The 13,411-nt window shown below is 37.9% G+C and overlaps 1 protein-coding gene across 2 annotated transcripts in view; it reads right to left on the reverse strand.

The window, feature by feature from the left end:
• The window catches only part of LOC137193086 (contactin-associated protein-like 5), an 81,318-nt gene that overhangs the window by 50,782 nt on the left and 17,125 nt on the right, over positions 1–13,411 (reverse strand). For both annotated transcript variants that reach the window (XM_067604278.1, XM_067604277.1), the window contains 3 exons: positions 5,409–5,556; positions 2,001–2,204; positions 1,092–1,276 (listed from right to left, as the gene is read on the reverse strand). In XM_067604278.1, the coding sequence (XP_067460379.1) occupies positions 1,092–1,276; positions 2,001–2,204; positions 5,409–5,556 (537 nt within the window). The remainder of the gene's footprint in view (positions 1–1,091; positions 1,277–2,000; positions 2,205–5,408; positions 5,557–13,411) is intronic.

Consider the following 13,411-nt stretch of genomic DNA (forward strand, 5'->3'; position numbering starts at 1 on the left):
AAGGAGATCATTGTGGACTTTAGGAGATCCAGGAAGACCACACATTCTCCTCTCCACATAAATGGTGAGGAGCTGGAGAGTGTCAATGACATCAAATTCCTGGGGATTCACATAACAAAAGATCTCTCATGGTCCCTTAATACCTCCCACCTGATAAAGAAAGCTCAACAGAGACTTTTCTTCCCAATAAAACTCAAACAGGCCAAACTTCCCTCTCAGCTCCTAATAAACTTTTACAGAAGCACCACAGAGAGTATCCTCTGCTACTGTGCCACAGTATGGTATGCCAGCTGTGCCACTGAGAAACGGAAAGACTTGATCCAGGTGGTAAAAATGGCACAGAAGGTTGTGGGAACTTTGATGCCGAACTTGGACACAGTGTATGCTAGCCATCTATACAAGAAGGTTAGTAACATCAGTAAGGACCCAACTCACCCAGGTCACTGTCTGTTTGTCCTCTTACCATCGGGGAAGAGATACAGAGCCTTCAAAGCCTGAGCAACAGACTGAAGAACAGCTTTTTCCCCAGAGCTGTAGCCTCCATCACCCCCCACCCTCCCATAGCTGCTGAGGACTGTGGACTGTAAATATTACCACCCAACCCCCACTACCCAACTGCTGGTAATGCACTCCAACACTTTATTACATACATCTAACTTGTTGTGCAATACTTTTTTTATTTATTATTTATTATATTTTATTTTATCTTGTTCTCTATTGCTGTGGTCAAATGTGGTACAAAATGGTAAATGGGCTGTATTTATATAGCACCTTTCTAGTCTTCTGAAAGAAGCAAAGTGCTTTACACCACATGCCAACATTCACCCATTCACACATTCATAGACTGATGGCAGAGGCTGCCATGCAAGGCGCCAACCTGCTCATCAGGAGTTCTAATGCTCATTCTCACATATACTCACACACTGCTGGCATTTGGGGTTCAGTATCCTACCCAAGGACACTTTGACTCTTTATGATAGAGATGTTTGGCCCTTTTCAGATAAATTGATTAAGTGGTACACTCAATTTTACCAAGCTGTTTTGACTATATCATTTTCAGTTCATGTAATTTCATCATTCCATGCACTCACCTCGTAGTCCACCTCCAGTGAGTGCCCTTCCCCTTTGGTTTGGAAGTGCTGTGAGTGGGAGTCCACTGTGAGGTTAACCTGCTTGTTGAAGCGCTCTACATGGACAGAGTGCCAGTGCTGGTCATCCAACAGGCTACCCACAGTGACAGCGACACGTCTACTGCTGAACCTCAGCCTGCTGTCGTCTGGAAAAACAGCAAGGACACAGTGAGCAGCTACACATCCTCCACAGTGAATCTGTGGATGTGTGAGGGCAGCTAGACTGGGCAAAAAGCCCGTGGACATACATACAATTATATGTTGTCCATTCACACAGATTATGTGTACTGTAGAAAAGAAATGGGTGAATAGGTTTGAAGTTAGGTGAGGAGCTGAATTCAAACAATGAATCATTCTGTCCACAAAAAAAATACAATCCATATCTACTCTGATAATTGAGTTCAAGCATAAACTAAATATGTCAAACATTTGCTGGTTCAAATGTATTAAATGTGACAATTTCTTTCTTTTCTCCTCTTACTGTTTTGAATTTAATGCCTCTGGTTGAAAAAGATTCCAACCTCAAGATATTTATACCCTTGCATACCTTTTTTAAATTTTGGTCAAACAAATGTAGCAATTTGAAGAGAAAACTTTGGTTGCTCATGCTGAATAGCCCATTAACTGAGAAAAATATTCTATATACACTATGATAATAATCATCCTCCAATCATGTGTTGCAGCACAGTTTGATGAGATGTACTAATGACAACCACCGCAGGGAATCATCCAAACATGCTCAAAAATACACCTCTGTTTAAGGATAAATATCTCCTGAATGAATGGTTCTCAAAATCACCACAGACAGACTAAATCCTTGTGGAAAAAATGTGTATTTCGAGAAAGGTTGGAAACACAAACATAGTTCACCTAAGTTGAGGTAGAGGTCTAGTCTCCCTTGGTGAAGCTCCAGGGTGATGTAATCTCCTCTCTGCCCCTCTCCATGCAGTAAAACACCCTCAGCCTGATGGCTCTTGAACCGAAGAGAGATCACATCTTTCACTGTTGACATGGACTTCTGGTTGAACCGATACAGCAAGGAGCTTCTGCCGTCAAAGTCTGCCACATATGACTCTGAAAGAATATCAGAATAACTTCCAAATCAGTGTTACACCCTTTACTTTCTGTAAACAATAAGAAAACTTCGCTACATGCTTGTGAAAGATTGTACTTTTACTCTTAAAGTTATTGTCACCCTCTGGAAAATTGCTCCTCCAATCAAGTCTGCATTCTTTTTGATGATAAATTCATACTTAGACAGCACTGAAAATCTGTGTTTTTGCTCAGTAAACAATTTTTGAGCTGTCTCAGTTTTCTCATTAATTTCTATTTCACACGAGTATTAAAAAAATATTTTTGCATGTTACAGGCTGAAATTTGGATATATGTTTTAAAACAAGCAAAAAAAGCAAACAACATGAGTGTAAAGATGGTATTCCACTACTGCTACCCTTACTAACACTGTTGGTGCTGCTGCTATGGCTCTTTTTGCTAAAAAGAAGAAAAATAAAGAAAAAAAAAGAAAAAGAAGAAAAACTTTTTTTTTTTTTTAATTTCATGAAAACTGTGGGGTCACTGTCAAAATTAACAGAACAAGTGCCTCAATTCACAACATGTTATGTGCACATGGTGCCAAACCTGAAGAGAAGTCTGGCAAAGAAAAGAATAGGAAGAATAGTATGCAAGATAGTAATGGCATGCCACTGTACAACAAGGATAATACAACAAGGAGCAACAAGAGGAAATAAAAACAAGAACAATAATATAAAAGGATAAAGCAGATGATAACAACAGTTTCCGTAGACAAGCTGCTTATTGTTGTTTCAAGCCATTACAGCATAGTCATAGCCACTGGTTCTAATATACTAGCTTTAATACTGGTTGCCAGGGAGTCAGTTACACTACAAACAGTTAAATTGTATCAAAGTAACAGTCTTTTCACAGTGGAGTCAATGCCAACTAACTTTGCAGGTTTATAAGTATTTAGCAGTCATGCAGCTCTGTTGATCACAGTTTGAATGTGGTCTGTCTCTTTGCTGTCAGACTGTAGTATTGCTGAGATCAGGCTGTTCTACTGTAATCTGAGTGAGAAAGGCAAAGAGTATTGTATACAGTGATGAGGATGTACATACAATATACAATTGATTCCAGATAGTTCTGAATAACATATCTGGGAGCAGTTAGTGGTAGTGGGCATTCTCAGCTTCACCTCTGTATAAACCTGCTGACACAACAACCCGAGACACTCTACACACTGCATAGATTCCAGTCTGTAATGTAGCAGGATGAGCTGCATAGCAATATTACCTGCTTGTGTCTCTCCATTTCAGTCCATGCCTCGCAGATAGTTTCTGTAACATAAATAATTCCTTATCTATGTTGTAATTCATATACTATTTTAGGTTTATATTTATAGACTGACACATGAATCTAAATTGAATCTAAAGTGAGGAACAAGGGAGTCTGTGGGGCTGCATTAATGTTTTGCTTATCCATAATACACTACAGCACTGTGTAGTGGTTGGGCATTATGAAACTGCTCACTGTTGGATATTCTGACGGTCTTTCACAGTGCATTAATTCACTGGCTCATCTAGTTAGTGCTGCTCCACAATGCGTGGGAGAGGTTTGTCAGTGAATCCCCTTATTTTTATTGAACATCGCTCAGGATATAAATGTTACTGTGTGTCTGAATAACATTCCTGTTTATCATGTACAGTCACAGAGGTCCAGTCTCTTTTTAGATCTTATTACAATCACTTGTACAACATTATCTCAAAATAATATTTTACAATTAAATATTTTAAGACTGTAATTCCAAAATAATTATATATTTTGTTATTTTGAGAATTAAAGCATAATTCTGTGATCAGAACTTAATGATTTAATTAGCTTAAGATAACTGATGGTGGCCATAAAGCCAAGCATTAGGGCAACACATTATAGGTATGTCACATGTTTCAAAACACCTGCATCCATGCAGCGACACCAGCTGCATCTTGGTGTCGTCATCATGGGGTGACACATCAACATGTTCAGATATGCCACTGTCTCAGTCCCCAGTGTCGATGCATGTCAACACTCCAGAAAATTAGTAATTATATCACATTCACTCCGGGGATTAGCACATCCAGGCTACCATGCCTTGACTACTTCTTCTGTCTGTAAGGCATGTCTGGTGCGTGCTACAGGTATCAAATGATATGTGCCAATTGACGCTATGTGTGACGTATGCATGTGACAATGCAGTGTGATGCATTGTGTTATGTGTTGCATTTTATGTGCAGGTCTACTCATTGTTTCTCCTCTTACTTACTCTTTGTCTTGTGGCTTAGAGCAATGACTTAGTGATAAAAACCCACCTGGAGAGAAGTATAAAATCATGTTATCCTGACATAATAAGACATTTAAGTTATGACAACCAAAATATAATCCAATTGTTATCTTGGAATATGCTTAAATTTTGAACATAAGCACAATTTAGTACCATGACACAACATCATCATTTAGTCATCACAGGGAAGCTAAATGGGAAGGTGATTTTGGCATTTATCCGCCTAATGCAGTAGCATTGGCATTAATAATAGTAATATAATGATCTAAGCTGCACTGGGCATGTTTTTATATCGTCACTTTGTGTTTAGGTGATCATACTGTACTTTGCAGCAACACATATAAAGAAAATAAGCTTCACTCAACACTTAGTTGTAGAAAATGACACAGGTAACCTGCTATCTAAACTAGCACAGACCTCTCAGTCTTGTAAGAAAAACAAAAAGGGTTTAACAGAAGAATTGGGGAAAGTGTTTTTGGATTGTTTTTTTTGAATTATTATGGAGTCTTTTCAGTTTGCTGAAAAGTACGTAAAGTCTATAAAGCTACATACAATGTTTCCACCCTACATGTTCAAAATAATACTCCTTTTAATGGTGAAAAGTTGATGCTGATACTGATTGTGCCACCACTGAGATCCACTGGCACCAGATTACCAACAGCTGCTGAAAAAGAAGCATGCAATTTAAAGTGCTGAACATGAGGCAAACACACCCGCACTGTGTGGTTTTTGATTTGTGTATTCACTATTGTTTGGGGAACGAATCAAGGTGTTAAAACCAAGTGAAGTGAAAATAGTTGTCACTAATCCCCATTCAAGAGTGTAACTGCAAAGCCGGATGTATAAATGATTGAATCCTTGTAGGTGGTGTAACCACAGAGGTTTGATGTGCAGACTGAATGCTTTCAGAGCATGCCATTAACCGGTGGGTATGTGTTACTCACTGTAGGAGCAGCCGTACACCTCCACTCTGAGGCCCATCCAGCCACTTGGGTTCCAGTCAAGAGGGATGAAACGAAGGAAACGGGTCCTCACTGAGTGGGACAGCTTGTTCTGGACAACAGCCTCCGAATTCACATTCCCGACAAACCTCTGCAGGGCCAGACAGAGACAAAGACGGTGTTTATGATAGCAGTAGAAAACTGATAGAAAACAAGTCACAAAGGTTCCACTGAGAAATAGCAGATTGTACATGAATGGTAATATGTTCACCAGGAAGCAGGAAATGATACTAGAAAGATAAGCAGAATAACAAGCTAAAGTCTGTAATAGCACAGAAAACAACACAGCGCTGATCAGAGAGACCCAAGGGTAACGTCTTCACCCTCTCCTTGAACATACAATTTGATGTAAAAAGATAAGAATCATCATGTGGTATAGAAATATGAGAATATCTGTTCACACAGGTCCACATGAAATGGAGGGAAAATGACCACTGGGGCAGCAAAATGAGGACTCTTGCATTGTTTTCTCTTAGAAGAGCAAAAAACAAAAAACCTCTGAGTACACTTGTGAAATCTCATTCTTCTTTTTCATTTCCATTCCTCCTCAACATTCACTTTGCACCAAACAAAGCCAGAGGATATAAACAGCAAAACAGAGAAAGAGAGAGTGACAGATAGATGCAGAAAGAGACAAACAACCTCTCCTCTCAAATGACTGATTACCAGCTTCTTCATAACCAGTTCAAGGCAGGTGACATATCCAATCAATAAGAACTCGTACTACAGCACAAAGAACCATAAAGATAGATCAGCTTGAGGGTTTTCTGAACATAGTCAGACATGGCCAATAATTCAGCTTTCCACAACAGCAGAAACACAATATCATACAGCATAAAAGGGTATGCTGAGTAGCAGCACAAATGGCCGTCCAGTGCTTGTAGAGCACTCCAAAGTGGTGGCATCATTAAATACACCAGGCTGCTGCTTCTTGGTACATAATCAAGGCAACAGTGCGACTCATAAAGCTGTTATTGGGATTTACGCCACCGCTTTTCCATTTTGAGCCATTTACCGAGTGGAGCCTTGTGGTTGAATCTTAAAACAGGTACAAGCACGCTTATTTATACATGCACTGTAATCCACGGCTGCACAGGGGAGGGAGGGATTAACTAATTGCACTGGGGTTTAAACATTTGATTAAAACAAATATATTACTTTGGCACTACAAACAGCTTGTGTAGTGCAAATTTGAGAAATACGTCAGCCTTGAAAACAAAGACATTCATATTCATGACATTTAGGTTTTTGAAATGCTTTCAGCCAAAAAAGTCTCCAAAACTGTTATTTTTTGGTATTTTCTTTAGAATCAGACTGATAAAAACATGCTGCCGTGCTTGTCAGACAGGACTCAAGCTACAACCTTGTCTTTTTTTTTAGGCTTTGTGTAAGACATATGAAAGGATGGAGCACAAGAAAGACAATTTGACTGTGCCACATTCAAAAGCTATGATTTTAACTAAAAAAAACTAAAAGCAATATAGCAAGCAAATGTAGCGATATAAAAACATGTTGTCAAATCTGAAAAATCAAGGTATATGTTTAGTGTGTGTTTGTCTTCTTCCTCTGCTTCTTAGTGTTCTCATAATTACCAACCCTGTCTTTTATGGGCTCAAATTAGGGTGAATTGTATTGTAGCTGTCTATCACCATATCTGAATGTATGATTTTGTATGTCATCTAAATCCACAAACTGAAACAAGGACAGAGTCTCAGGTGAGGTTTGAAAACCTTACAGCAGCTAATTACAGAGCAGCTCATTATCTACAGGTTTCGATACATTTATTTTATTGTAACATTTATTGTGACAGTTTATGATAAATGACAAATAAAAAAATGACAAAAAATCACAATACAAATCCAGTTTCAGGCAAGTTAGCGAATGCATATTCAGTAAAGTAAACATTTTGTAGAGTCAGGCTCCTTATGTGTGTAACATTACACATTATTTTGGCCGTCTGACAAAAAACGTCCCTACCAAAGTTAAAACCAAACCTATGCCCTTGCATTCAAACGTGAATGTCTAAAAAACGTTTTTATTTGATTTGCACAAATAATTTCCAATGTGCGACTTTTAAGTAGAGAAGTGAGTAATAGTAACACTGAACACCACTGAACAAAAAAACAATTTAACGTTATGATGATCAGTGATGCTTCGCTTGTTAACTAGTCATTTAAGTTACATTTTTACTGAAACAAGTCCACATTTACCTACAAAATGGGTGCCAAATTAAAAATGGCTCCTGACGTTACTTTATTTTTAAAATATCCATGTTGCTTGTCCTACACCTACAAACAAGGCCTACTTTAAATTGTGTATTTTTATAAGGGAGTTCGGCATGAGCGTTGTTAAGTTCAGAGGTTCAGAGGCGGTTCAGTTGGGGTGTGCTGTCAGCTCCTTCAGCAAACATGCCCCCAGTGTTTCAGAGCATCTCCATTGGCTATTCAGGAGGAAGCGTCAAATGTGGGACAAAAGTATTTGTGCTCGTAGATTTGATTTGTAGCTGTAAACCCACATTCACACATACAATTGAGTTCTAAGTGAACATTTTCACCCACAAACAGATAGATGTGTAACTGCAAACCTTTTTTGTAACTGCAAATCTTTGGTGAAATCTTCTTTATGCACACAGTGGAAACTATTTGTGCAAATCTTTTTCATTTATTCACAAATTGTCATACACAGCTACAGATCTCCTTGTGGATTCAAAAATCAAATCTATTTATTCAGTTATTTTTTACACATTCATACATTTGAATGCAACGGTGTAGGTTAGGTTTTAACTTTGGTAGGGACATTTTTTGTTGGACAACCAAAATAATTGTATTCATACAAAATGTTTTCAGACTCTCACATGTGGTGATACACAACTACAAAACAGTTGACCCTAATTTAAGCCCACAGTCTTTCCACTTGTCTCCCAGCGGAACATTTGGAAAATCTAAACTCTGTCTGTGCCTGCAGTGCAGTTATTACTATTCATTAGTTAAGAACACTTAGTATGGATGATTAGTATTTAAGAGCAATATCACAACAAGCACACCACTGTTGAGCCTGTCCTGAACTATGACGTTTGTGTTTTTTCCTCTCTGGAAACAATTGCAACAGAACATCCTGTGTGTTCCAGCTGGGAGATGAGGCAAAGTCTGTGAAGAAAATGCCTGAGGGTGCAGAAGATTTTCCAGGGGACCAGAGGATAGAGGTTGGCCCTCATCCACATAAACAGTCCTAATCCCACAGTGACTTCATTATTTCTATTTGTGTTTCTGTCACTGTGGAACAGCCTCCCTCCTCATTCATTAAGACTCTTTACTCTTTCTCTCCAGTGATGAGCTCCCTTGTGTCAGTTTTCCACATACATTTATTTTAATAAATTCACTGGGGGATAAATCTTGCTGCTGGCAATGCAGGCGCTATACAGTATGTTCCAGAAGGTCATTGGCCAGTTAAAGACCCTGAGGGAACACATGGGGAAGAGAAAGCTGTGAGTTCATGACCTTGCCATAAGTCAAAATACCACAGCAGTTCCCAAACGCCAGCCAGGAGTAACCCAGACCAAGATCACCCAGATCTTAGATATTTGTTAGATATCTTAGGTAGTGGAAATTTTGAGATTTCTCTATTGCTGACAACAACAAACTTTCTGCAACACCTATTTATCAATTTACTTGATTATTTGTTAAAAATGTATCTATAATCCTGTCATCCTGTTTTTCTATGCTGTCATTTTGCTATATGGTCTATTCTGTACAGACCACATCTATTGCATATCTGTTCTTCCTGGAAGAGGGATCCCTCCTCTGTTGCTCTTCCTGAAGTTTCTTCCATTTTTTCCCCTTTAGAGGGTTTTTTTGGGGAGTTTTTCCTTTTCTTCGAGGTTCTAAGGATAGACGTTGTATTACTGAAAAGACTGTAAAGCCTCCTTGGGCAAATTTGTGATTTGTGATATTGGGGTATATAAATAAAAATGGACTTCACTTATCTTGACTACTTAGTAAGATTTTGGAGTTTTATGGTTAAGGTTACATAAGGTGGGATATTTTGGTTAAAAGTTACATCAAGGTATTTTCAGGCTTTTTGTTTGTTAGCCATGCTAGCATCTCTGTGAGGCTGTACTCAGACAAAGTGATGCTTTAAGCAAAATGCTAATGTCAGCATGGCAACTACCACGACCTCTATCCAGGGTGCTGAATCTGTGTCCCCGGACATTTATTGTGCAGGCAGGCTGGAATCTTGCTTGGGGGGACTGATGGCCAAAGGTTTGCCATGACTGATCAGCCTCATATTTTGTTTAAGCTCACCACATAAACCTTGTTGTTCCAGGTCCAGGTTGCTGAATCTTGGGGATGTTTAAGCCACGTTACTTCCATTTAAAAAGCATATTAATGAACTAACTAAATCACTAAAAGTAAAACTGACCTTCTTTTACAGATATAAGACTTGTTTTACCCAGAACTGCTGAAAACAAATTATTCAATTTTTATCTGTTTTGGACTGTGGCGATACAATTTATATGCACACTCCTGCCGCTACACAATCTCTAGATTCAGTATATCATTCAGCTTTTGGATTCATAACTGGAGATAGCTTTAGAATGCATCACTGTATATTATATGAGAAAGTTGGGGGGAAATGGTTGGCAATGAGAAGGGAACAAAACTGTATTTTATTTATTTACAAAGCACTACTTGGCAAACTTCCTACATATATCTCATGTCTTCTCAATTATAGATCACTTTCACACTACACTACATCCCAGGATTATTTGATTCTTGAAGAACACAACATGTTAATACTGAGGTTGGAAAACTGGCTTTTAAATATTTTGCTCAACACAATTTGGAACAATTTGCAAAAGCTTGCTAAAACAGAGGAGCTGATCCCTTACATTCATTTCAAATGTCTTTTGGCAGATTCAGTACAGTCTGAATGTACTTGTTTTCTATGAATGATGTTGATGTCTATGGTTGAATGTCTTTGAATGTTGTCTCTGTTTGTATGTTTGCTGTAAATCTTGTTGTTTGTTACTTTTGAATTTGTACACTGTAAATATTGTTTTTATTTTCTGTATGTTCTATATTCAGGGCAGCCTTGAAAAAGAGAGCATGCTCTCAATGGCCCCTCCCTGCAGAAATAAAGTTTTTTTTTTTTTTTTTTTTTTTTTTTTAATCCAGCAATTTTAATGTAATGTTTTTGAATTCTGAAATGTGTAGTGTTCTCCACACTTGGGTCTTGTTAAACAACATTACAAGCAACATGTTCATGTGATTGGTTTTGTAGGTATTTGGCCATAAACCAAAGTATTGGAAAAAATAACATTTTGTCATGATGATGCACTAGATGAAAAGTCAGGGGATTATCAAATTTATTAGGATTCATTGACTGGGAACCATGAATGTGAAAATTTCATGGCAATCCATCCATCAGTTGTCAAGACATTTCACTCAAAACCAAAAATGTCAACCTCATGGTGGTGAGAAGTCAGGGGGTCATTAAGTCATGTCAAGTCAAGTCAAAATTCAATACATGGGGGAATATGGATGTCCAAATTCCATGGCAATCCATCCAATATTTACCTAGATATTTAAATCTGAACATTCCTAATGTGGCTAAAGATTATTTGAAAAGATTATTTATACTTCTTGTGAGATCACACTGTATAATGTTAAATGTGTAATCTAAGGTGTTATCATGTTATTAGGACCAATGAAATAGGAGTAGGTTTTAATTCACTCAGATAAAAGATAACTTTGCACTCATGCAAGTTTTAATCCTTGTTATATTTCTTGTATTCCATCTACCTGAATGGCTAACAAGCATGAAAATTTGTGTTTAAATTCCCCCCTTGAGGGGAAGAATTTATTTCACACATTTATTCACAGCAGCATTAAAATAGGTTTTAAATAAGGCTCTTCAAGGATAAGGATAATGGTAATCTGGACCCCTGCTAGAATACATTCCACTTTCCCTGAAATAAATATTTGCAATGAGCATCAAGCTAATTTACAATGGAGTATAATGCAAATATTGTACTGGAAATTGGGTTAAACCGGGATTTAAAACAAGGGCTCTGCCTTTTTATTAAAGAGTTTACTTTAAAAGCAAACCATCAGCCACAAACACTTTGGAAAACCTATTTTTTCACATAATGAAAGACATTCAAGAGTAAATGAGTTTGAGTCAGTTGCATTGTGCAGCATATGAGATAATAAAAGTCAACAAGTCATCTCCTCAAAGCTTCTACAGACAAGTCATTTTAACAGTTATTATCAGTTTGTAGAGGAGTGTTATCCTATTGTTTCACATGTTCCTCTTGTACTTTATTTGTGCTGAGGACACTCTCACAGACAGGGGTCTGTTTGCTGGAACAGATGGTGATGTCATCACAGTGCCGGAAAAAAACAGGCAAGTGAATCATTAAAGAAAAACAAGTTAAACAATGGGAGAAACTAAAGTTTTTTTGTTTTTTTTTTTGTCTGCACAGGAAAAAGAGGTTATATGCATGTATGTGTTCCTGTATGTCAAACTCAAATCGTCTATGTAATTTCTGCTTGTTTTTGAGTGGCTTTGTAGTGCAGCTTAAGGATGAACATGTCAGTAAATCCTTCCAACACTTTGATCCAGAGCAAGATATCTTCATAACTACTGTCCAGCTGGCTGTGAATGGTTGCCATGGTTGCCATTGATTTTGGTAGCTCCAAGACTTTTTTCTCTATTGCCTACATTAGGGAGAAAATTCCCCCGAAGCTTAACTCAAAACTGTTTGCTAGATTTGTATGTTGTAAGGGAAGTCTTTCTGACCTTTCCTCCAGCACCACCGTCATTTACATTTGCATTTACACACTCAGGGGGCTTGGAATTTGCTCAGCACATTCATGCTGCTCAAAGGGTGAAACTTTTCCATTTTGGACACTAAAGAGTTTTGCTTCACCAGCACCAACCAACCAAAATCTTAACTTTACACACACAATATCTAATAAACTATCAATAATAACATAATGTATGCTCTCATGAGGATAAACTTAAATTTTGACCCCATGATCTTTCCTCTAGCATCACCCTCAGGGCAAACTTAATATATAATATGTTCTACATTATTACACATTTTGAGCCAGACCACTAAAAATATCAAAACGACCAGTATGTGTTTGTTCCATTTCATTTTTATACATTGCAGCCTGATGCCAGCAGGATTGTCAACCTTTTGTCCAACTTTTCATACAGCAATTTTTTTCTATGGAGCTAATTTGGCTCGGCGTTAGCTCAGAGTGGCTGAGAGATAGCCTTCATGTCAGCAGCTGCTGCTCTCTCATTAGTCCCCCTCAGTTCAGTTTCTGGCAGTGAGACATTACATTTGAGCTTCACTGTTAAAATGCCAGATGGATGTGGGGTAGTATCAGCCAAAGGTCTCGGTGAAAGCTGTCGTAAGTCAGCTTGGATATGAGTTTCATTAGAGATTGTAGACAAATTAGCTGCCATTCATTCTACACTAACTTTAAATCCAAGTTCATATAAACACCAAAAATAAAAAAATAAGAATAACTTTAAAAAATGTTGCCAAGTTTCAGAGGAAGGTGCCTGTTTTGATTGGTGTGATATAACACTGTATGCCTTGAGTATTTGAAATTAGTACAACATCTCTCTTTTCTCTCTCTCATGAGTCAGTTACAAAGGGTGATAGTAGGTCATGTTGGTCATATCCGAGCATCTCCTCACGACACAACAGCTTTTCTTCCTTTTTCAGCCCTAATGATATGAGAACTGACAGTGTGTGAAGCTGTGAGCTGTTTATCATGATATTTCAACAAGTCAATCACACCACCAATGTTCTATTTGTTTTTATATTTCAACTTTCCATAATAATGAGACTGAAGAGGACACATTTTCTTTCAGTTGTTCAAGTAGCATCTTGTTTCTTTAAGCAGATGAAGTTGATTGTTGTTCTT

This window comes from Thunnus thynnus, chromosome 11 (genome assembly GCF_963924715.1).
Source record: "Thunnus thynnus chromosome 11, fThuThy2.1, whole genome shotgun sequence".
NCBI classification, from domain to species: Eukaryota; Metazoa; Chordata; class Actinopteri; order Scombriformes; family Scombridae; genus Thunnus; species Thunnus thynnus.